General features: G+C 39.1%; 1 protein-coding gene across 7 annotated transcripts in view; it reads right to left on the bottom strand.

Moving 5' to 3' along the window:
- Window positions 1–26,259, bottom strand: part of Mrtfb (myocardin related transcription factor B) — a 157,492-nt gene that overhangs the window by 23,252 nt on the left and 107,981 nt on the right. For all 7 annotated transcript variants that reach the window (XR_003302649.2, XR_003302651.2, XM_077802986.1 and 4 more), the window contains 6 exons: window positions 17,716–17,781; window positions 15,853–15,908; window positions 14,735–14,810; window positions 13,021–13,182; window positions 11,520–11,698; window positions 4,499–4,636 (listed from right to left, as the gene is read on the bottom strand). Coding sequence is in view for 5 of the 7 variants with exons in the window: in XM_077802986.1 (XP_077659112.1) it covers window positions 4,499–4,636; window positions 11,520–11,698; window positions 13,021–13,182; window positions 14,735–14,810; window positions 15,853–15,908; window positions 17,716–17,781 (677 nt within the window). In the remaining 2 variants the exon portion in view is untranslated. The remainder of the gene's footprint in view (window positions 1–4,498; window positions 4,637–11,519; window positions 11,699–13,020; window positions 13,183–14,734; window positions 14,811–15,852; window positions 15,909–17,715; window positions 17,782–26,259) is intronic.

Raw genomic sequence — 26,259 nt, 5'->3', positions numbered from 1 at the left:
AAAAAAGGCTGGGCATGTGGCTCAGTGGTTGAGTGCCCCCGAGTTCAATCCCTAGTACCATCTCTCCCTGCAAATAAAAAGGTATATGGAGAGGATTTATCCTCGTGACTCGTCCTCTCTCAGACTGGACCACATGACCCGGCTGTCTTCCAGTTCTTTATCAGGTCCGTAACCCAGCAATTCCTGTCTTACTTTCTCCAACACTTGTCATTACTCCCGGTGATTTTTGACAACCCTCCGATATTCTAGTATCAGTTCCTTGATTTCACTTCCTCTGGATAGCTCATCTCCTCTCCCAGCCACTCTCTCTGGTTAGAGCGAGATCATGTCTTCTACCTCCCAGCATCCTAACTGAATAACCACCACTTGTTATGTTGACTTGTTCCATCCAAGGTGCCACTTCCATTTCCCCAATGCCACCGAAGGCTACAGTCCACTCCACTCACACCTTTACACAGCTGTGCTCTCCTCTCCTTACCATCTCCCACGCTTCACTCACAGGCCTCACCCACCTTTGCCACTCTCACCTCCCAAACCCTAACCTGATTCTTTGCTTACTCTTGGGATTCTCAATAGTAGCTCTATCAACATTTTAAACCAGGTAATACTGGCTGTGGGGGCTATGCTGTGCAGTGCAAGATGGTCAGCAGTGTCCCCGGCCTCTCTCCAACAGATGCTGGTAGCCACCTTTTCCTGATGCTGTGACAACCAGAAATGTCTCTAGACATTGTCAACTGTCCCTGTAGCAGGGTGGCAGACTAGTGAGAACTGTTGGTTCATGCCATGCCTGTACTCACGGAGGTAGAAGTGCTGCAGGCAAAACACTTCCAACCCATCTCCCTTTAAATTCACGACCATCAACTTCAATGGCTGGTCAGTGCCACCTGACCATTCTACTACCTTGTTTTAATTCCATTATTTTCCTACTCTTCCAGAATATTACCATCTATCTTCTCCCCATGCTCACTGTCACCTGATGGCACTGTTTCCTAAACACTGAGGAAGTGACTGACACAGAGCTTCCTCACGTACCCAGTGCCCACCTGTTCCTGACACTGTAGGTGGCTTTCTTTCCTGTGGCTGAGAACCAGCAGTGGGTGCTGCTGCCTTAGGCCAGCACCTCGGCACTTTGACTGAGGCAACGTTCCCTTGCCCATACATAGTGATCACGTAGCAATGCCTGCCGCTCTCCTGGTTCTTCCCCGTGGGCTCACACAATTTGGCCCCACAGTCCAGTCAAGCTATGGGCTTCCTTTCTAGTAGAGGTCCTCAAAAAGGCTATGACACTCTCTCCTGTTCTCCCTTTTAATTTTTCACTCTCTAAATTTTTGCTTCTAGCACATAAGTGACGTTGCCAAGGAACAGATTCTCTTAACTTTGACGGTGCTAACCGCAGCACTCAGACCCAAAGCCGTGTCTGACGCAGCTCCTCTCTCCCTCTTCCTCGATGTTTCCCTTGGCTTTGTCCCTGGCCCACTTCCTTGCTGCTTCTCGTTGGGCTCTTTTGCCTGTCCTGCCCTTCCCACGTCCCCCTGGTGGCATGCCCAAGTTCTTGTACCACCTCTTCCTCTACATTGAGCCTAGGCAGTTTTTCTGGGCTCTTGTGGCTTTCGGGACTCAAATACAGTGATAACTTCTGTGTTTTTTGTCCTTAGCTGCTTAAGGTGTCTGCTAAGCACCTCAAACTCAGGTGTGCTCCCTCCATTCACAGTAATCCCCACTGCTTAGACACAAATGGCAAATGGTCCAGGACCCCTCTTACCCATAGGGCCAATCTGTTGGCAAACCCTGCCAGCTTATTAGCCTTCAAATTCCACTCAGAAGCCGGTCACTTGTGACTTCCCCGACAGATGCCACCTTCACCAGTTCTCTGCTTCCGCTGCTGCCCCTCCACGGTGTGTAACGCTGCAGATCTCGCCCTCCAGCAGCTTCTCCTGACAGCTATAGGCTCAACCCTTCTGTTCTCACTGCTCCCTAGCTATAGGGTTTGCTTTTTATCCTGGGCTGTCCCTGGCCAAGTTGTACTGGCTTCTTTCTCAGACTCATGGCTTATACCTTCACCTCTGTCAGATCTCCATCCCAAAGTCACCAGACTACCCTATTTAAAACAGAAGCACACCTTTGCCCCAGCACTCCCTATCCTGTGTTATTCTTTGTGGTCTGTTTATTCTAAGGGTGGGCTTTTGAGATTTTGCTCATTGCTTCATCTATCTCCTAGGACCCGGAACAGTGGCAGGCACCATAGAAGGTATAAGTAGTATCTAGTGGAGGAATGATGACTGTAAGCAGAAATCATTTTAATGATCAGGTACTTGAAGTACTTATCACTGTCAGAAAACATCTTTGCCTGATTAAGTACACCCGGTAGTATTAATTCACTATGAGCTGCTTATTTTTTATTATCAGTGATTTTAGTCTTTTCAAACTGATCATAAAAAATTAATAAGGATTATTTATACTCAAAATGTGGCTTGAGACCTATGACCTGCAGGTAGGAGCAGTGATCAGATCCAACAAGATGGTAGTGTCTGCAGCTTTGTTTTTTCTTTAGGGAAACAACTGTGATTGATTCTTTCAGCCCACAAGGTAAAGTTGGGTCTTAATGGCAATGTACACATATCTATCTGGTACTCTTGTTAAGGCTTTAAGACACTGCTCAGTTTACTGTGGAACAAAGTTAGTACCCTTTATAATTTTTTTTTTAGGTTGTAGATGGATACAACCCCTTTATTCATTTTTAGGTGATGCTGAGGATCGAACCCAGTGCCTCCCACGTGCGAGGCGGGTGCTCTACCACTGACCTACAGCCCCAGCCCAGAGCCTGGATACTTTTTAATCCTTTTTTTTTTTTCCCCATTTCCAAATTACTAGTATTTAAACACTTTTAGTTACTTTAGCCAGAAGGAGCCTACCACCTACGTGGGGTAGGGAGGGTGTTGCTTTGTTCTGGTTTTGGCCCTTTCTAGAAGGGCCAAAAAGATTAACAATGTGGAGAGGAGTTTAGACATTTTTCTTAACTAATTTAAGTATATTTTGAGTACAATTGTTACAAAGGGACCCAACCTGGAGGATTCATAAACGTAATGGCCAGTGGATTGCAGGCTCCATCTGCTATCCCCTAATGGCAGCACATGTGTTCTTTTAGTGAGGGTAGGAGACCGCTCCCCTCATAGCAGAGCCAAAAGAATCATGGTCCACTTCCTAACATGACCTGTCCTTCCTTTCTTGCCATTGTCCTAGGGTTCCCTACTCCACATTCTCCAACAGCTCCTCTAGAACCAAAGACCTCCTGAAAGACACCAGTGAAAAGCAGAAATTCAGAGGGGGAAGCAGGGAGCTAATTTTCACTGTTAGTAGATAAAGATGGGCTGGTATTCAGAGCGCTCTCTCTGCTGTCAGTGGAGAGTGTGTAGAGATGCTGGAAGAGGTGGCAAGGGCCGATTTTATTGGTGTAGTTGTCACTCATCACTCTTCCAGAGATGGTGACATATGCTTACGTATGTCCTAAAGCTACAGACACTTGGTCATGCTGACAGAGTGCCTCTCAGTAAGGACAAGCTCCAGTAGAGAGACGGGAGGGAGGAATATGTGCCACTCCAGTCTGAAAGCTACTCCCTTGCTTCAGAAGAGGTTGCAGTAGGCTGCAATGGTGGGAAGAAGGTTGAACCCAAACGTGGGAGGTGGCCCAGCCCCTTCCTGGCCTTGTGGCTTCTTGCTGCCTCTGGACCCCAGGGAGAGATCGCCTAACTCTCTAATGTCCCTCTTCAGTCCTAAAGGGCTGAGATATGTATTCTGGCAGTTTTGGCACAAGCTACCTAGGAAATGTTTAGACTGTTCCTTAGTTTACTCTCCCCATCTATTTCATTAAGAAGTTCAAAAAGGTACTGTCAAATTTTCTTTCTTGGGATTTATTCCGATTCACTCTGACCAAGTAAATGCAGGGAACAGAGCCACAAATCTAAAGCTTATCTGAGAACAAACCAAGCTTCATCTGGCCAAATCTGCTAAATGAAAAAACATTTGCTTCTCTAAAACCTTTAATCTGTCATGTAATCTATCCAAAATACCACGGAGATCAACCTTGTACACCAAGTTCCAAACCATGCTGCCTTAAAGACATCTGTTTGGGAGGCTTTGAGTCTCAAGTGCTGTGCTGAAGCAACTCCATCTTACCGTGCCCCCCATTTCATCTCTGTAGCCTGAGTGGCAGAACTTGGAACTGCTGATGAAGGGATTCCTGAAGCCTTGCCACTCTGCCCCAGCAGTTTTATGTAGGCCAAATTCTGTGCCCTTTTTCTGTGACTATAGAACAACAGGTCTCATGTTAACTGTGGCAGTTTCAAATGAAGGCCCCAGTCTAGCTAGGCTTTCATGGGTTAGTTTTCAAGGCTTCGGGCTTAAAGGCAGGTTGGGAAGCTCGGGTGATGCCTCCGTGTTTTGTCCGGACTCCAGACAGAAGTGCAATAAGCTCTGCAAGGCTGTGCAGCAGAGTACCCACCTTCACCAGTGCTGGGCCAGGTTTCGTTGAGGACACAGTGTTCGTGGGGAGGACAGGAGCAGTGGACCTTGTGGGAGGCTGGTCCACAGCTGGAGGAGTTTTCAAGAATTCAGGAACTGCTGGGGACACTGAAGTAAACTGGTGGAACAGGCAGAAAAGGAACAAGTTTGTGAAATCAGTGACCATAAAAAAACAGAGTCAGAATTAACAGGGAATGACCTCATTAGAAACAAAGGAAAAATATACTATTGTCTGATATCCGGATGATGGATCAAGATGCTTTACCTCACTGGAGCCAGTTATTCAGTCTTTGCCCCTGTAACACTCAGTGGCTGAAGCTAAATAAGGTTAGAGTGACTAAACTCTAGCATTTCTCAGAGAACCACCCTTTTTTGGCAGGAAAAAAAAGTCCAAGATTGTAAAAAATGATCAAAACAATACATGGTATTTATGAAGGTTTCCTTGCTAGACCGGTCACACTAACCCTGGCCAATTCTAAAAATACTGAGATGGTATTTTTGTCTTTGTTGCAGAGCCCAAAGGATCCATGCCCTGTTCCCACACTGGGCAGCATCTCTTCATGGAGGCCCACTTCACCTGTGAGTCCTTAAACGTGCTCTCCAACTCCTGTCTGCAAGCCTGACTAGCACTCTCATGAACCACATTGCCCTGTTTCTTCCAAGAGAAGAGTTGAGGATATCTTCTGGCAAGACTGACTTGTTTTTCTGACAATGCCATCTCGAAATGAAAAGCTGCTTTGTTTCCCAGGTCCAAACAACAGCTACTGAATCTCAATATGGAGCCCACAGATCAACAGGGAAAGCCACAGAAGGAAAGGGCTTTATCAATCCTTGCTAGCAATCTCCTTTCAATAGAATTCATTACGATAAATCAGCTGAATGTTATATGTTGCTATTACTTGGACTTACTTATTACCTGTTTTATCTTTAAGAAAAAGTCTTCGTTTTTTCACTTTCACTTCCCCAAACAACTCTCAAATTCATTACACCAACAGTCAAACTCATACTCCTATTTAAGTATTCGGGTTGTAAAATAGCAAACTATATTCTTCTTAATGAGTTTTCAGGTCATCTATTTTTATTAGCAGCAAGAAATATGAAGCTTGGCACATAGTTACTCAACAAATATTCAGTTATCCCTTTGGCTTTACTCAGCTAGGTTATGTTTTCCAGCTCAACTGAGACCATGTGTGTGAGACTGCCATTAACAGTGCATGCCCATGTCTGTTTTCTCCTTGAGGTTTTGCTACTGACTTCAACTTTTAAGTAATTATTGACAATATAAATGAGTCTACTTTGTAAAGATGTCTGTACTCAATTTCATTTCGGGAGGTAAAGGACTCATCTAAGAGACTTTATCCTCATGTTCCAGCAGACTTCTGCCCCTAAACAAGCCTGAGATGTCCAGTTCCTCAACAAACCTCTGACCAACCAAACTTACACACCAGATGAAAGGTATTGTCTTGACGACCTGTTAGAGGATCTTGTTTTTCCTATCTTGCATAATTTTTGGAAATGAGTATACTTATCTCTAGGCTCATTTTCACAGAGGGGAAAACTCATTCCTTAACTGTTATATAACCAGCACACGAAGTAGAACCAAATGTTTGAATTTTATATAAATGAGAGAGAGAGAGGGGAGCCAACACCATTTTCTATAGTGGCTGCACCATTTGACATTCCCACTGGGGTGTCTTGTCTATGTTTGTTGGGCATTTGTATATCTTTGGAGAAATGTCAAGACCTTTGCCCATTTTGGAATAAGGTTGGTTATTTTCTGTCACTGTGGGAATTTTTTTTATATATACCAGATACTAGCTCATATATTATATTTAAAAAAAAATGTTTAGATATTTTTTAGTTGTAGTTGGACACAATACCTTTATCTTATTTACTGTTTTTTTTTTTTTTTTTTTAATGTGGTGCTGAGGATCAAACTCGGGGCCTTGCACATGCCTTGGCGAGCGCTCTTCCACTGAGCCACAACCCCCAGCCCTGATATATGGTTTTGAAATATTCTTTTCCCATTCTTGGGTTGGCTTTTCACATTGCTGATACTACTCTTTATCAAAAGTAATAACTTTTGTACAAAACCCAATTGTCTATCTTCACTTTTGTTGACTTAATGTCAAATCCAAGAAATCATTGCCAAAACTAGAATCAAAGATTTTTCCTCTAAGAGTTTTTATAGTTTTAGCTCTTACATTTTGAGTTAATTTTTATGTTTGATGCTGGGGTAAATATAGTATAATTTCATCCTCTGCCTATGGATATCCAGTTTTCCCAGTACCATTTGTTGTAGAGACTGTCTTTTCCACATTGGATAGTCTTCATACCTTTGTAAAAGATCATCTGAAAATGAATGTCAAAGTTTCTAATTACTGTAGCTCTGTAGTGAGTTTAAAAATTAAAAAAGGCAAGACTGTCAACATTAAAAAAAAATTTTCAGGTCCCTTGACTTTTTCTGCCAAAACTTATAATCCCTATAAAAATAGGAATTACATTGATGAATCTGTAGATTGCTTTGGGTAGTATTAATACCTTAAAAACACAGGATGTCTTTCCATCTATGTATTTGGTTGACTTTGTAGTGACTTGTTTTGATTCCCTTCTCCTGTTCTTTTACATAAATTCTACAGATATTTTCTTTGTAGTTACCACGGAATTGGACATTTCCTTCCATTGCCCTGCTATATGGTACTGGGGTGTTCTACCACTAAGCCACACTCCCAATCTTCATTTTATTCTGAGACAGGGTCTTGCTAAATTGTCCAGGCAGGCCTTGAACTTGCAGTCCTTCAGAGTGTCTGGCATTACAGGTGTTTCACCATAGCCTGGCATGACATTCTATCTTAATACCAAATTTAGTCACATTAAAAAAAAAAATGCTACTTTAGTGCTGGGGTTGTGGCTCAATGGTAGAGCGCTTGCCCAGCATGTGTGAGGCACTGGGTTTGATTCTCAGCACCACATAAAAAATAGTTATTGTGTCTATTTACAACTAAAAATATTTTTTTGAAATGCTACTTTAGAGCTCTACCCCCTGTGAATTACTGAAATCACAAATTATTAGCCAATATTAGATAAGCAAACTCCCATGTTTCAATAGTTCCACGGGCTGATGACCAAGACTTTGCTTTGGGGGACATTCCAGACCCAAACTATAGCAGTGTTGGAAAATAATCTTGAACTATTGGTCTAATGAGAAAATGGTCATTAATTTGAACCCTCAGTGAATCAGATGCCCCTTTTGCATGATAGGTAATACATTCAAAGCAAGCAGCTTAGTGTCTGCCTCACAGTGAGTGCTCAGCATGTTTTATCATTTCAATGAAGATTCATCATTATAAATAGGTGAGGTCTTTTCTGCATAATGCACTATTCTAGGTAGTTTGCTTTTAATCACAGAAAATTGAGTTAAAACTTAGAACGAGACAGATTTTCCAGCCTCTATTGTGAAACTGTAAGAGGCAGCATAACCAAAGGGGATAATGGAGTCTATGTCTTATTCAGGTCCTTATTGATAAGTACTTGTGATCAAAGTTCATCTAACTTTGATTATTTAATATATGTGCATATGGCTTGCTGTAGACTCTGCTTACTTTCCTTTTTAGCTTAAACCTAAGATTTCTACATTTGACAAAAGATCATATACCTGAGTGTTACTTGGCACAATGGGAAAAAAGTAGTTTATGAAAGGCTCCTAAGTGTATGTCCCCGAAAATACACTGAATAGTTGATCAACAAGTTTCTTTTAGCACTACTAAACTTCACATAAATCCCATTAGGTAATGATTACGGTTAAACAATACTGTATTTATAACAAATGATTAATTTAAGGGCTTAAGAACTTGCTAAGAATCTCTGTATTGAAAGGACCAGTGTAACCACTTCACATGTAGCTACAGCCATTTTTAATTTTCTACAGCTTTCCATTGTTCAAAGTTGCTTAAGCATAAAATAAGTTGAGCTCCAATTTCTGATGTATATTCCATTAATATTTGGGTAAATTCCTTTCTAACTGTAGTTTGAGCAGAATGGAGTAATCCAGGAACAGTTTTGGTGTTACAGACCAATCAGAAATGCCTACTTCAAAATAGTTTTTTGTATTACTATGTCATTAGCATTTTGGTTGTAGGAGCACAAGAGAAGTGCCTGAAAAACTGGTTCTTTACCTAGGTGTTGTATGTAAAACTTTTTGGTAAAGGGTGTTTTTAATATTTGGATACTGTTCTGTGGATACTGTTAATCCTCTAGCAGCTAAGAATTAAGGAGACTATTCATCCTACATTTTTTTCATTGTATTGGGAATTGAACCTACGTCCTTGTGGGGTACTCCAAAGGCTTGAAAGCCTCAGTTCAGGACTGACCCAAGCCTTAATGTGTGTGCCTCATTAGCATCCAGGGGCACTTAATCACATCCCCAGGGCCTTGATAAGTTGCTGATGCTAGGTTTGAACTCGCGATCCTCCTGCCTCAGCCTTCCAAATCACTGGGATTATAGGCGTGTGCAACCATGCCCGGCTTTTCATACTTATTCAATGAAAAAAAGCCATTTCTATTTTTCTCCAAATAATTCTGGAATGTCAGCATTGGGTGTGACTCCCTCTGGTTAAAGCCTGTCACTTATAAACTTTGTCTTCAGCCAAGTTGCAAAGGAAAAAATGCAATGATATAAGCAATACACGGAAAAGGAGAATGATAGCCTCTTATGCAGGCAGAACTATAGTGAAGCCGCTGACAGATGACAAAAATTTTGTGTCACTAAGGCCATACTAATAGCCATCTGACATCCTGACCTACTCCGAGAACAGACAATCCAAATGGATGAGAACTTTTTTATGGTATTTTCTTGCATACTTGACATTCTTTTTAGCTTTATTTTTAAAGCTCAAACCAGGGTGCAGCAAATACGTGAAAACCCATCAGGGGCTGGTCACTGACCCTCATCCTTCTTCCAGGCCCAGTCTCTCTTGCCTGTGAGCTTTGGTAGGAGGATTTTATCTCCATTCATATGGAAGGAGAACAGAAATTTCTATAGCATTCCACAAGTAGCATCAGTCTGAACTGCTGCTGAGTTTTCTGAGTATCTTTCTGCACCAGGCCCTGTGCTAGCTGTTGAACACATACACATCCCTCCAAGGACTTCTAGTCCTCTGCGAATTAAGATCCCTCTTGTAATAAGCTCACATTTTAGTTGGAGGCACAGAGACAACAAATGAAAGCAATAAAGAAATTAATGCTGAAAGACACTTTTCCTAATAGATGTTCACAAGTAGAAAGAAATGATGAAAAAAGTTTGCTCTCCAAACTCTACACCTCTGTGAATTCAGGCTGCCTTTTATGCAAGGGGTTAAGCAGATAATTCTTAAATTCCTTTCCAAATTAGTTCTATAGTGCTTACAATATAAGAGCATGAAGAGCATGTTTTGCTGCACTGGACTACTTCTATTAAGCAGTTCAATAGTAAGGCCCAACACTATAAGGAGAGATGAAGAACAAATGATGTGCACCATAGGAATTCTTGTCAAACCAACAAATATGAATACTCACTCATTAAAAAATGTTAATTTCCAATGAAATTATCAAAATATTCATTAGATTCCTTTGCATGTGCTAAAATAATATCTGACAGAGGTGCTTAAATAGTTTCTAAACAAATGAATTCAATGTCAGTAACAACAAAAATCCAATTAAAACACTCAATTCTCAGAGCCAGGTGTGTAGCTCAGTAGTAGATTCTCAGCCATCTCATGGCTGGATCGTCACAACATTTCACTAAAAGTGAAAGAAACCCGTCATAAAGGTCACATAGTATATAACTGTTTATATGCACTGCCTACAAAAGGCAAATTGGACAGAAAGCATGATTTCCCAGGCTTGGGTGGAGGGGTAAAGGCGCAACACTGCTAATGGATGTGGATTTTTTGGGGTGATGGTTGTACAACTCTGAATATATTAAAACTCAACAGAATCTTCAAAAAGGTGAATTTTCCCTGAAAAAAGTTTATACTAAGATTCATATGGAATTTCAAAGAACTTTACTGCAGAAGAGGAACAAAGGGTAGAGTTCTCACACTTTCTGATTTCAAACTTGCTACAAAAGAGTGATACTGGCCTGAAGACAGACGATGGAGATCAGTGGAACAGAACCGAACAGAACCCAGAAGTCCACCCTCCTGTACATGGTCAAATGACCTTCAACAGGGTGCCAAGCCCATCCAATGAAGAAAGAACAGCTCTTCGGAGAAAACAGGAAAGCTTAATGACGTTGGCAGTGATGTTTTAGATGTGACCAAAGCACAGGCAACAAAATAAAAACAGACAATGGGAGTAAACCAAATCTAAAACTGCACCAAAAGCAACAGAGTGAAGAAGCAATCCAAGGGAGGAAGCGTTTCCAACCACATGAAACCATATATCTGGCAGAGGATTAATACCTAGAATACCTAGAGAATTTCAATTCGGCACAGCAAATAACCTGATTTAAAAATGGGGATAAGACTTTAATAGACATTTCTCTAAATATGGAATATTATTCAGTTTTTAAAAAGGAAGGAGATCCTGTCACATGCTGCAACATGAATGAACCTTGAGGACATTATGGTAAGTGAAATAAGACAAACATTGTAGGATCCCACTGTTATAAGGTATGTAGAGTAGTCGTAGCTCACAGAGCAGAAGACACATGGGAATGGAAGAGTTTATTGGGTATAAAATTTTAGTTTCGCTATTTAAAAAAAAGTTGATCTGTTGCACGATGATAGAAAAAAAAATCTTATGTGAAAACACATGTCAGGAAATGTTGAGGCTTTTAAAAAGCAAGTTGCAAAATGTATGTACAGCAGAAATAATAGGTAAGAATCACTGAAAACAGCATTCATAATGCTGAAAAGTATTTTTTTTAACCTTTCGTTTTTCTTCTCATAAAAATGCATTGCTTTATACACTATATAAAAAACAGGAAACTTTTTTAGGGGTCAAAACCAAAAAAATAATACCTGGGCTGGAGTGTTTGTAGTCACAGGAGATGGGGATTCACTAACTTTTGGCTCACTCGGGGATGCGGCTGACCCCTGTGATTCCTGGCTCGCTGGCTGGTCTGGAGATAAAGCGTCACTGCTGTCTTCATCAAATGAGAAATCACCCTGAGTGTGGGGATAGTCGTCCTTCCCAACACCTGAGGAAGAAATGAATGTTAACTCACAAAGGCCCTGGAATATCAAGCTTACTATGAAAGAGGAGGAACACTATTTCCCAGAAGAATTGAGAAGCTCTTAAATTACAATTGAATATAAAAAACTTCCCAATGGAAGCACACACCACTACCTGTGATGTATTCTGTGGGAAGGGAGGAAAAATGTGGATCCAACTATCAGTTGCAGGAAACACAGGGATAGGAATATTTTTAGTGACATCTGGGAATGCAAACAGGAAAATGCAGAATGAGGCATGCTAGAGGACAATACAAGCCCGTCTTGTCCACCAATAGATAAAAAAGGGAAGGAAAAAGAAGATTGAGATACACCAGCCGAAGGCAATGAGTAGACCTTGTCTGGACCCTATCGTGTAATTCAAGTACTAAAAAACATAAGGCTGCTGGGGATGTGGCTGGTTTGATCCTCAGCACCACATACAAGCAAAGATGTTGTGTCCGCCGATAACTAAAAAATATTAAAAAAAATTCTCTTAAAAAAAAAAAAAGGCAATGGGGAAAATGAGGTTATTACGGGGTATCAGTTGAGAAGCTCCCATTTCAAGGAAAAGCCCAGCCCAGCTAGATTCTCATTTTCTGGAGGGTCAATTTCCAAAACTGAATAGAGTCATACTTGTCTGAGAATTCACGAGTATAAATTGCCAATGTGTTAAAGTCACTAATGTAAAATATGAAAAGCCCAGGTCTAAGGGAAGCTATAGCTTTTAAGATAGGACAGTAACTTTTCAATATTGCTTACAGAATAAGTAGCATTATTCTTGAAAGGATTTTTCTCCATTAAAGCTTATACCAGAAAGAGTAATACTCGAGGTGAGGGTGTAGTTCAGTAGAAGAGCACATGCATAAGAAGTGCAGACCCTGTGTTCAATCCCCAGCACCAGGGGAAAACAAAACAAAAATCAGTAAATATGATAAGACCAGGATAAAGCGGACAGATAACTACCATTGAAAGAATACATCCATATTCATCTGCTATTCTCCTTCCTGAACAAGCTATCTTTTCTAGAAGAAAATAGAAAATAAAACAATGAAAAGTTTGTAAAAATATTATACATCCTAAATAGTATAATATAGTGATTTAACCTAGAAAATGTGATAATGAAATAACAGCAGGCTTAAACCTCAATCATAAAGGGGACTCTGAGTTAACTGGTAGCAGATGCTAACCTAATTAGTAGTAAGATAATAGTAACAAGAATTACTGTAAGTGTTAATTTCTAGTTAAGTGCTGGCCTTTCCTCTAGAGCTCCAACCCTCTCTCAGAAGACGGTGAATTCTGCTCTTGCCTATCATTGCCTCCTTGACACCAGAGTCCACAGCAAGAATGTTCTTCTCCACCAGCTCCATGGGTCCCGGCCTTTGCGCAATCTTTTCATTCAGATCATCAGCTAGTCGAGCTCTTTTCAACTTCATCTGAGTAGCTTGCAGGGATGGCTCAGCAAATGTTTCTAAAAGAGGAAAGTTTTAACCATTACTTGAATTACTCTTTCTATTTCATGATGTTATTTCAAGTCAACTCACTAAACAGATTTCAACATATTTAGGAGTTATCATCTTTATGGAAAGAGAACAATCTGTTTAAGAATGCACCAGCATACAGTCTGTTAGCTCTACAGACATTTACCCATCTATACAAATGGATGCCCACAGACTTGAATTAACATGGCCATTAGGGAAAAATGGACTACTGCTATTGTTCACTTAACAGTAGGAGCTTTAGGCTGAAGGAGACCCTACTTGGAGTGGTAGAGACCAGCTTGGTACTTGGAACTTCTTTTATTTTTGGTACCTTCTGATCTCAGGGGCACTTAATACTGAGCCACATTCCCAAACCTTGGTAGATTTTATGTTGAGATAGGGCCTTGCTAAGTTGCTGAGGCTGGCTTTGAACTTGAGATCCTCCTGGCTTAGCCTCTTGAGTTGCTGGGATTACAGATATGTGTCACTGTGCCCAGCATACTTGGAGCTTCTTCATGGTATCCTATGTAGTGTCATCCTGGATGTTCTCTTTCACAAAAACCTGTTTATTCATAGTCTGTAATTTCACAAGTTTTGTTTGTTCATTTTCTCTCTCTGCCACTATGAACACAAACTCCAGGAAGGCAGGCATCTATTTGTCTTGCGCTCTCTCTCGGTTTCTAGTATGCTGGCCAGTGGATGAACACCTCTAAGATTTCATTTTTGGACAAGTGTCTGGCCTTTAATATGGTTATTCCTCATATTAAGCTATAATCTAATACTTTCTGTAAAATCAACCTAATTCTAATTCTAATTCTAATTCTAATCAGGCCTATATAGAACAGATCTTCTTTCTACCGGATAACTGGCTCTAGATATTTAAGAAGTCTTAGACACAACTATCACAGGATTAAGCCCCTAGTTTCAACAGAGAAGCAAAACAATGAAAGAAAATGTAATTTGGGACTTTTTGGTAGAGGTGCTAGCTTTCAAGAATGCTCTCTTTAGAGAGGAAAAGTACCTAGGCCTGAGCCATGTGTTTAGCAAGAATGGAATGCAACTATTCCTCCAAGGACCCTAAGTGATGAGGTTAGATCACTTACTTTCTGTGTGTTGGTAGGGGTGTTTATGGTAATTTTCATATCAGGCTGGATATTTTAGGAAAGTTGCAGTGAGGAGTTGAGCCAGGTGGACATAAACAAGGTCATAGCTGAAATTCTGGGGTTAGACCTGTTGATGCCCTCTATGACTTCATGAGTAGAGCACATGTTCCTCAATGATAGATAAACTCTCTGGATCAAAAAATGTCTGCCCAAAACAGAACAGAGGAGGCACCAGCTGGTGGAAAAGCCATCCATCAATTGTTTACTTGGAGATTCAAACCTTGCCCTGTATATAACACAGAATTTTAGCGTTTCTATCCAATTTGGAGAATGTCAGCCTGGGGTGGGGGCAAAAAGTTATTATAATTGGAATAAATAGTAAGGAGGCTTTCCTACTGCTTGAGAAAACACAACAAAATAAGTAGAAAAAAACCTTTACCTTCTAAAATGTGCATCCTGACAAGTTCAGAACGATCTGGTCGACTCCGTATCTTGTGTTTCAAAAAGTTTTCAGTCTTTGTGGGGTGGGGGGAAAATGGTAAAAGTCTTATTATAAGTTATTTATGATCTATTTTAATTTTTTTCAAGGTACTCCATTTAAGTAAATTATATGCCCTTTTTTGTCATGTGTTTGAGAGAAAGATTAGAAATTAATACCTATAGAAACTATTACCCAACACATGATTTAAATTTCAGATTTCAAAATCTTAAAGTGCATGGACTTTACAGACTTTTAAAACTTGGCAAAGTCAAAAGCTCATGATTTTGAAGGTGATATTTGGATAGACATAGGATTTAATTATTTCGATATTTAAAAAAAATCAAAATCTGCATGTTAGTACAAATAGAAATCCATTTAGAAAACAAATTTCTTAGTAATGAATTTTCTCAGTTGGAATTATACTTAAACAACAGGGCTTTAAAATGAACTTTATAAGACTCTCAGAGATCATTATTGCATTCTGGGAAAATTCTTAAGGAATTTTTGGAATATGCTTATTTTCATGCTGCATGATATTATCCACCCCCCACCAAAAAAAAAAAAAAAAAACCAGGAAGAATGTATATAATGGCACTTTCAGAGAAAAATAATAAACACCAGTGAGCTATGACACTATGACAGTCATCTCAGAGTTGAGTTCAGCAATGCTCTATGATTTAGCCAAACTCTCCTACCCTCAGTCGAAATCATGGCCAATAGAGACCAAGTAGGGAAATCACCCAAGCATCTGGAGTCAGCACATCGCTTGGCTGTCCTCCTTGGCAACAAATGGCAGAATTCTGTATTATGTCTCTAAAAACTGTTGTTATACCCTGAAAGCAAGGAAGTGAAGAAGTATGATTTGTCTTATGTATAAAAGTACTTGTTGGTTTAAAAAATTTTTTCTACAAATCTCCAAGATCAAGCTACCCCAGAATACATGCTGTCTACACCATGTACCTTGAAGACATACTCCTAAATATGTCAGAGAAAATACAGTAATATTGCTATTTGTCCACAGGTAAACTTTAAAATAAAGCAGAGAAGCAGAACATTTTTAAAGTGAAGTTTCTTACTCTGGCTCGTTCCAAGCTTTTTATCTGTTCATGGAATGCTGCTGGGCTCTTCAAAGCTGTGAGGGGAAAATAGTTTTCCACAGTATAAATAGAAAAGTTTACACTTCAGTCCAATCTCATAGTATATCATACTGATAGTCTAATCAATGCACAGGTACAGTTCCATTATTTACTAGTTCCTTCCTTTAGGAGATCCACTAAACTTGAAGCCTTAAGAATTAAAATAATGTACTTCACAAATAAAATCGGGAAACAATTAAAATGTAGTTGTACACAAACTGACAATGAAGGTATTAAGTCAGACTACTTCCAACTACTGGGGCAAATTTCTATTGCCCAGGGGACTGTTTGATGATTCCCTAATAGGTTTTTGCTCTTAATGTCCATATTTGCTACTGGAAAAAGCCCACATGTCCTTGAAAGTACTGTGAACAAGAGGTTTCGGGTCCATTTATTTAGAACACATACTGGGATTAGCTCCGTGGCCAATTAGTTACATTGCTGTTGGGCCTTCACAGCAACCCTGCAAAGTAGGTATTAGACCCAGCACAGATGAAAGGCTAAAAGAGGTTAATTGAATTCTTGAGGTCACATAACTAGCTGATTGTCAAAACGGGATTTAAATCTAGGATTCTGAATGATGACATGTTTTTTCTACCATACAACAATGTAGCTCTAAAAAAATTGTATGAGTGAGAGTTAATATGCTAACTGCCAGTATTAAATATTCTAGAATCTTTGTGTGAAGAGAGTGTTTACTAAAACACCACCTATCACATATTTTTGTATGTGTCCACTATGTGGACAGGATACAGGACTAGAATCCTTGGTCTGCTGACACATGACCAATAAGCTTGTAAGCACTGTACTCAGCCTTGGTCCTATTAAAACAAAGTAGAGACTCCCAGGATCCTAGCTCAGGCAGATTTGGCTAGGGCCCAATTTCCAGAAGCAGACTAGAGCCGGCCTACTCGTGGTGTCGTCTTAAACATCATAATCAGATCCTGTTTGATTGGCTCAAAGAGAGGAATGTGATAGTGAAGGAATCTGGCAGATCATCATAGCAGCTTTCGACTCCAACACTAGATTTAAAATATTCAGATACTCAATAGTGGTCCAGAAAAAGAATTTCTCTGGGGGAAAAAAAAAATCAGCAACATGTTCCTTATAAACCAATAAATGATTTGTAGGCTAGCAGTGATTTAGAAGACTAAGAAGCATAAATTGATTTTGTAATTTCTAGTGTTTTAAAGCTGAATAAGTTATCTTTAGGAAAAGTTATTTTTTAAACAAAATTCAAATAATAACCACTCCTCCCCTGTAAAATATAAAATTTCCTCTAAAGTTGTGATTAAAGACAACTATTCTAAAATTAATCAACTTTCAAAGGTCTCTATAGGGATACTTAGGGCAGAAAGACTTTATTAAAGAATGTTTATTAGTCTTGTACCTGGGATACATTTAGTTATATTGACTACAGTATAGCGTCAAAGATAATCTGAATTATTTAAGAAGAATAAAGTTGTGATTTTTATCACATTACTTTTGCAAGTGTAATCTCTCATTACTTCAGTCATTTTAAAACTAAAACCACTTTTAAAGTTCAAAGGAAGAATTTTAGTGCCTTGAATTTTATATAAATAACACCTTTAAGTCCATCTCTTAACCTACACCTGGTTTTTAAAATGTATTCTACATGGTTTCCTTAGGTTGGTCATGCGGTGCCTGGCTTTCCTCATCAATTGGCTGATATTTGTACGCCAATTCAGTCTATATGACTGAAGTGTGGGTGGGACACAGGTTCTCCTCAGACATGCACATCTTGTTGTAAAGCACCAAAGGTGAAAATAACATGGGTCTTACGTGGCATGATGCCCTGGTCCACTAGTTGTTCTCTTGTCCTCCTTTGTTGCAGCCTCAGTTGGAGCACTGTGGAAAGGAAATAATTGCCATTGGAATTTATTTGCAACCACAGGACCTAACTTATGCCGTTCCAGAGGGGTACTTGTTGAGCTTTACTAAACATCTAGTTCATAACTGAATAAAGATGTTACCTAGTATAATCCAACTGATATAATTACTTTTTTATTTTGCCTGGTGCATGTATTCTGAAGTTTAATGAGAGTAATTTTTTTAGTTAATAATCTTAATTTGATGACTAAAGCTAAGTACTTCCTATTTAAATACATTCATATGGCACCAAGCAAATAAAAATAGTTGGCTTATACATTAAAACTTGTTCATAAAGAAATCTCATTGATAAACAGAAATGTGAGATTTCTTGGCATTTCCTTTGTTTTTTAAAAAATAAGTTAGTAGCAAAAATATATCTTCAGGAAGAACCTGAATAGATTTTGTGAATAAAGGCTAAGTAATAAAGATTATATCTATAAAATATTACTAATGACCCAAGGTGAAATTTTTAAATTAGGAGTTTAAGTTTAATAATATTTGCACAAACATAATACCATATCTCATTTTACAAGTTCTCAGAAAGGTACCAAAATCATTTACACCAAATCATTTTAATAAAGAGTAAACTATTATAAGTGGTAGAACAAAATATGTATCATGAAATGTGGCATATATTTCTTCCTAGGTTTCTCAAGTAGATGACTTTTATAGCATCTATATATTTTTATCTTGGAAATGAGCCCATTTCAAAATAGAGGAATACATGAAGTGACTTTGAGTAATATTTGTCTTAGTTGGACTTATATTCAATTTTAAGCTTCCATTTTGGTTTTTGTGTCAAACTATGGATGAAAACCAAAGATGATTAAGGGTCTGCTTAATGATTGTTAATATTCTTAAAAAAAAAAAAAGCCTCCTATGTGTGTTTCTTAAACGGTGGGGAGACATTTTAAATTTTTTGCTGTCGTGGCCAAACCAGACAATAACAATTCTAGAAGAGAAAAAGTTTATTTAGTGCTCCAGGTTTCAGAGGTCTCAGTTCAGACAGCTGTTTCCCTATCTGCACATCTTTGGGCCCCAGGTGAGGAGGAAAGCTGTTTAGAACATGGCAATCAGAAAGCCTAGAGAACTCCACTCACTAAGGACAAGACATGAAGGCCAAAGGCACGCCCCCAGGGACCCACCTCCTCCAGCCATACTCCACCTGCCCACTTACTGCCTATTAATCCATACCAGCAGATTAATCCACGAAGAGGTTAAGGTTCTCATAACCCAATCATTTCACCTCTGCACATGAGCTTTATGAGGGGACATCTCATATCTAAACTATTACAGGGCAGAAGACAATTTTCTAGTGAGGGAAACTGGAGCAGGAGGCTGGTTTGGAATGCAGTAAGCTCTGAAGACGCAGGGACCATGGTACCGATAGTCTTGGCCGTTTCTTGGCCTTGTGCGGACTACAGAGTAGAACCAAGTCTTAGCTATACCTCAAAAAGAGCCTAAATTATAAAATTAAAAAGTTTCTTGGGCTGGGGATGTGGCTCAAGCGGTAGCGTGCTCGCCTGGGTTCGATTCTCAGCACCACATACAAACAAAGATGTTGTGTCTGCCAAAAACTAAAAAATAAATATTAAAATTCTCTCTTTCTCTCTCTTACTCTCTCTTTAAAAAAAAAAAGTTTCTTTTCCTTGTTAGAGATGAATTCTATCTTCATATGTTCCCACTTTATTTTACTAGGAACACAAATAACCAAGGAGCAGACCTATGAATCCCATAGCACCCAATGCCTACAGTCTCCAACATCCTATGAATGCTAAAGATAATGCTTGATGGCATTTAGGGTGTTAATATGCAGGAGACTGAGAGGAGAAAAAGGTTGAGGTGATTTCCAGCTCAGAAGTGGGCACTGAGAGTGGAGTCTGACCGAGGGAGAAGCTCCAGCAAGACTCTTTCCTTTTTCCCCAAGGGGATCCACAGTGTCAAAAAGGAAGTGTAATGAAAACATCAAAAGCCTTTCTTTTTGTTCTAAACAAACAAACAAACAAAAAACTTAAAAAGAATATATGTACTTGCTAGTCAAATATATCAAACATACTTCTGGGAGGGAAATGGCATTTTTGAATGAAACATGTTTGCAACTTGATCTGTAAACCAATACTACTGACAACAGCTTGTTAGTCATGATTATGTGCTAGTCATTTCAGGAGCCCTCATGAACCAGGAGAGCAGTCTTGTGGCTCTATCACTGAAGACCACAAATCACTTTCATGCTGACATGCAAAAGGTAACCACTACCATGGGGGCAGCACACAAAATGGATGCATTTCACTTTGAACTGTCTCCAATTCCAACACTTTTGACACCAAATGTGTGGGCCTTTCTCCATAATGTCAACAAATTCACCAACTGAGTGTCCAACAATTCACTTCAATTCTGATACTATGTACATGGAGTTAGGATCAGACTAACAAGAATGCTTCCATGGCAGACACGAGTCACTAATCTAGGCACTCATACTACAAACTTGGGGGTGCTTCCATAATACCCTATTCAGGTTTGAGAATTTACTAGAATCTAGGCTTACAGAATTAAAGAGGGTAGTTTGTTGGTTAATTACTGGCTTGTTATAAAGAATACAACTAAGAAACAGCACATGGAAGTGATGCGCAGGGCAAGGGGCAGGTCCTCTCAGGCATATCACCCTTCCTCTGGCCATGCCTTGATCTTCCTGGGACTGAGCCTGCAGCCTAAAGCCATCTAGGGCCTCCAGTACCTGTCATCTTGGTAGCATACCAGATCACTCATCGCTTTGGAGAGTGCAAGGATCTTAGAATGAAGCTCTTATGTCAGAAGCTGAGCACCATGATAAAATATTGTAACAAAAGATGTCCTTATCATCCATTACTCAGGAAATCACAAGTTTTTGGAGCTCTGTGCCAGGAACCACAAACAAAGACCAGAAACAAATGTGCATTTCTTCTTATTCACTGGTTGTTAATATAAAGCAGATCATTTACATTTTCCATATGTCCATACAATCCAATAAACTGCCCCACCTAGGTTGTACTGCTTAAATAGAATGACCTTCCCAATTAATGCTCTAAAAAATTGCCTCCAACTCTCCCAAGAAGCAAGTATTCAAAGCAGTTGAGGCTATCAGCTCCCCCAGGCACCTTCATTTGTTTACTGCACACCTCTCGGGTGTCTGCAGGTAACTGTATACAGGGTGCTTATGAGATGCAAACCTATGGAAAAGAACAGCAGTAGCTGTGATTGGAAGACCCATTTTAAATCAAAGACACCAGGAGTTGGGTGTGGTGGTGAACACCTGTAATCCCAGCAGCTCAGCAGGCTCAGGCAGGAAGATGGCGAGCTCAAAGCCAGCCTCAGCAAAAGCAAGGTACAAGGCAACTCAGTGAGATACTCTCTCTAAATAAAACACAAAAAATAAGGCTGGGATGTGGCTCAGTGGTTGAGTGCCTCTGAGTTCAATTCCCTGTAACCTCCACACCCCTCCCCCCCACAAGAAAAAGACATTAGGAAGAACAAGAATTGAGGGGAGGCAGACTTGAAGTAACTGGTAATGTTTTGTTAAGTCTGTTGATTATTCAACTTTTCTATTTTTCCACCTATACCAGTAGATGAATAATGCTGTGGACACATTATATTCCTCTATACCATTAGGTGGACAAATATGAGGCCCAATGTTCTATGGAGAGACTCAGGTATGCTAGGAGTATAGTTTAGTGGTAGAACATTTGCCTAGCCTGCATGAAGTGCCAGTAACACCCAAAACAAAAACAAAAAACCTCAGGTACACTGACACTTTTGGTTGACTTTAAACTGCATCCTCTCCTTTTTTTGCAATGCTAGGAACTGGGCCCAGGGCTTCCTGCATGCTAGGCAAGTGCTCTACCACTAAGCTGCTATATCTTCATCCCTGATAAAGTCTATTCTGAAAACTACTAGTTATAAAAGGTACCAAACAGGTTCATTATTTTAGAAAATATCAAACTTCCTTTCAGTACCTCCCATTTATCAAATTAGTTAAAAAAAAAAAAAAAGTGTAAGTGGCAATAGGTAGGTAAACCTTAGAGGCAAAATGTCCGAGGCCAGAACGATACAGCGTGAATGCTATACACAGCTTAATGGTCATGCAACACTGAAGAGAGAAGTTGGGTAGAAGTTGTTGGTGCTCCTCTAGGACTGTGAAGGGGATAAAAGACCTGGATATAGAGAACCTGACACTTCCAAAGATCAGAGAGGTATTTGTGGTTATGGGCTCAAGATGTCTTACCAAGTAAAACCTCTTCCTCCCTTTGCAGCCTGCACACTCACTCAGGGGTGTTCCCATTCATGTGGAGAAGGCCCAAGCTACTAAAAGTTACTCAGCCCCTCGTACAGCTATAGTTCTTGAAGAGCAATAAACGAGCTACTATGTTAGTTGATCTATGGAAATCTCAATAAGATTTGATTCCTGTAGTCCCAAACCATAGACTAGACACTGATCTTGCACTCTGTCCTGGTGGCAGCACAGCTGCCTAAGAAGCCAGTCTCCTTGGTAATAGTTTCATATCTGTAAACTGTAACTTAGAGCCTTTCCCCCTGTTCCTCCCTGAGTGGTAAATGTGCTACTGAGCCAATAACATCAGCCTCCATGCTGTTAGAAAACTGACTCATGTTCAGTATCTTCCATGGCCATCTTGCAAATAACTGCATGAAAGAAAACAATACATGTGAAGCTCTACAATTCTCAGTGGAAAAAAACGGTTTGAGAGACTCAGCGACTGTTTACATCTTGGAGAAAACAAAGAATATAAGTAATAGAATGAAATAGAATTTGTGTTAAACTGCTCACATTAGAACACTTTGAAAGAATGTCTTTTTGTCTTTATCTTTAGGAAATCTAGAAACACATTGTCTTAAGAGGTTCTTAGGTTTAAAATTAAGGTTTGGAATAGAGTTTAAACCTATCTTATTGTTTAAGGGGGGAAAGAAAGTAAAAAATGAAAAAAGGGCTGATACAAGAAAGTATTCCTCCTACAGGCAGCACTGTATTCTTGGTGCGAAACAGTTACCCCAAGGTGTGAACCCTACATCAGCTGTGAATTTCCAGATGATAAAGCTCAGAAGAAGCACATGGGGGGCACCCCATCAATGAAGGGAGATGAGGGCACAATCCATTTGCTTCTTATATATACTGTATCTTAACTAGCCCTAATTCAAATAATTTTTTTTTTTTTTTTTTTTTTTTTTTTTTTTTTTTTTTTTTAAAACATTACAAAGCTCATGATATATCATCTTTCATACATTTGACTCAATTGAGTGAGATCCAGTCTCTCTTTTTTTTTTTTTTTTTTATTTAAAGAGAGAGTGAGAGACAGTGAGAGAGAGAGAGAATTTTTAATATTTATTTTTTAGTACTTGGCGGACACAACATCTTTGTTTGTATGTGGTGCTGAGGATCGAACCCGGGCCGCACGCATGCCAGGCGAACGCGCTACTGCTTGAGCCACATCCCCAGCCCTCAAATAATTTTTTTAAACTAAAAAACATTTCACACATTATAAAAGTAATATTCATTACACAAACTAAGGAAATAGGAGAAACCAAAAAAAAGGAAAATTGCTGATTATATCCCCCAGAGACACAACTGCTGTTACCACACTGTATATTTCTTCTGTATTTAATTTAAGCATAATTTTTGACACTCTTCTTCAATATACTCCAATCATATACTAAACACAACAATAACATTATTTTAATGGATTTATAAAATATTCTGTTGGGTGGATATGCCATTGCGTGCTAAATATTCTCCATTTACCACTTAGATTGTTTCCAATTTTTGTAACTATAAATAATGCTGTAGTGGGATTTTTATATATAAAGTTTATTCCTCATTTCTAGTTATTTCTTAAATTTAAAGCCCAAGGTGGAGGAATACTTTTATAGATCCCTATTAGGCATGATCATTAAGCAATGAGACTATTTTCTTCTTGTAAAACCATCTTTCAAAATTATAGTATATATGTAAGAACATGGATACAGATGACTTTATATCCATTTCATTTAGTGAAAAAATTTTCATGATTTCCTATTACATGCCAACAAGGAGAAAATTGCATATAATTTTGAAAATTTTACTCAATCCTTATTTCTTGTCACAACAGATTAAAAACAATATTAGGTCAATAGAAATGTTTTGAACTTGCTATACATATATTTTTTTTACAATCAGAAATTAGATTTTAATTACCACTCCAAAAGTCAGTTCATCCGATGATAAACTGGTAATGTCCTTCTTAGCACCACAAATAGTTTAGAACCTGGTGTGCTCTACCACTGAGCTACATTCCCAGCTCTTTTTTCTTATTTTAAGAGGGTCTTGCTAACTTGCTGAGACTGATCTCGGACTTGTGATACTGCTGTCTCAGCTTTCCAAGTCACTGGGATTATAGGTGTGTGCCACTAAATAGAATAACTTCAACCTTGTTATGCTTAAAACCCCAATTAAAAAACTTCAGCAGTGTTTTAAACCAAGATGGTAGGTTCATTCTCTTTTCTTTCTATAAGTAGAGTGTTTGAAATATTGCCTTAATATGATATGATTAAAGTAATTTTCACTCTAAAAATACTTTATACAATTACATATTAATAATCAGAGGGCAGTTTAGCATGAGTTGAACAAGCCAACAAGAAGCATGGCTTTGGCCAGGGAGTCTGCAAGGGGACACCTGAGGACTGTATATACAACAAAGGCAGAAAGGACACTCTCTGGGAACCAGAATGGCAGGCAGCAGAGTCTAGGAAATCCTCTTTGAACAGCCCAATTTCAGGAGGGTAAGCTGGGGTGGGGAAGGGGAACGAGCAGTTCTCTGCAAGTTAGAGGAAGGATCTAAAACATATTATTTTATTATGGGACAATGGATAGAATAAACCACAGAATCAAGAGGGGTAAAAAAAAAATTACCGCCACCACCAAAAACCTGAGCAGTCAAGTAAAGGCTACGGGAACCAGAGGCAAGAAGGAAGATGAAAATCTAAGACTTTGCTAGAATCGACTCTGGATTAACTCTGAAGTCAGTGTGGGGCAACAAACAGATCCTATTTCCCTCCCCCCCAACAGATGCTTGAGTAATTAAGAGTACGAGGTAATCGGACTTTGGTGAAAATGTATTATGCCTTGTTTAAATAGTGAGGGGTCCAAAAAAAAAAAAAAAAAAAAAAAAGGAAAATTTCTAAGAGCTAACAGCCTCTGTTACCTCTCGTGTTTGGTGTAGGAGGGTGAACTGACCTCTGTCCTTGCTCTGGAGTTTCATCAAGCAGCAGTTCAGAGGTCAGACTGACATTTATAATCATTTTATCAGATAAGGACAATCATATCTTGAAAAAAAAAACTATACTGAAAGGACAAAAGACTGATGAACTATCTATTTTTACTTTCCACCAAAAATAAATGTTTAAAATGGTGGCGGCTGTTATTATTCTTATTACTCACTATTATGTTAGACACTTGCTGGCGATACCCGTATTTTTTTTCCCCAAACACAAAATCCTAAGGTTTAAAAAGACAATTCCACACAAGTTTGTGGATTTATAATTTTGTAGTGACTGGTTTATTTTGTAGTCAAATCAGAAGAAGTCATACCCTGAAGGGTTTCCTTCTGAGCTTGGACTCAAAACCAGACTGATATGTATGTTGCTAATGCCTTGATTTAAGAATCCATGTTTTATATAAAGTTTTCCCATTTGCTAAAGTGAAAATATACATGCACATGAAAGAGACATTAAAAGGAAAAGTGAAAGTCAATCCATCCAACAAAGACCTCCTGTCCTTTTTTCAAAACATAACCAGTTAAATTTCTATGGGTCCTAAAAATGTTTTGTAAATATTCCATCTACATTACATACAAAGTATGCAAAGGAAATACATGTGTGGCATTATCTTATTCATGCAGTTTGGGAATTTGCTTCAAATAGGGAACAGGGAGTCTAGCCCTTTCCTCTTCAAGCCTATATCTAACATGTGGATGTATTAATAATATAGTATATACTTACCTTACCAGGTTGGTTTGTTTTCTTAATGTAAACAATGATACAATAAAGAGGCTCATTTAGGCATCCTTTGATGATCTATCTATAGATTAAATTTCCAATACTGGAGCATGCACTTAGAATCCTGATAGAATCATTTTGCCATCTAAATGACCATACCAACCTAGTCTCACAAGTCAAGAGAGTACCTTTTTGTTCCTATCCTTTCCGGCATTATACATCATTCTGTTTTAAGGTAACTTTGAATTTAGAAACAAACTGGGTGTGGTGGTCCATGCCTGTAGTCTCAGCTACTTGGAGGCATGAGGTCAGAGGATCACTTGAGCCTAGGAGTTTTGAGTCCAGCCTATGTAACAGGTAAGACACAGTCTACAAAACAAAACAGAACCCTAAAATACAATAATAAACAAACAATTGCCCATCTAAGGTACTGGT

The sequence above is a fragment of the Urocitellus parryii genome, chromosome 9 (assembly GCF_045843805.1).
Source record: "Urocitellus parryii isolate mUroPar1 chromosome 9, mUroPar1.hap1, whole genome shotgun sequence".
Taxonomy (NCBI): Eukaryota; Metazoa; Chordata; class Mammalia; order Rodentia; family Sciuridae; genus Urocitellus; species Urocitellus parryii.
Note: the sequence above shows the minus strand (reverse complement) of the source record. Positions and strands in the feature narration are given on the sequence as shown.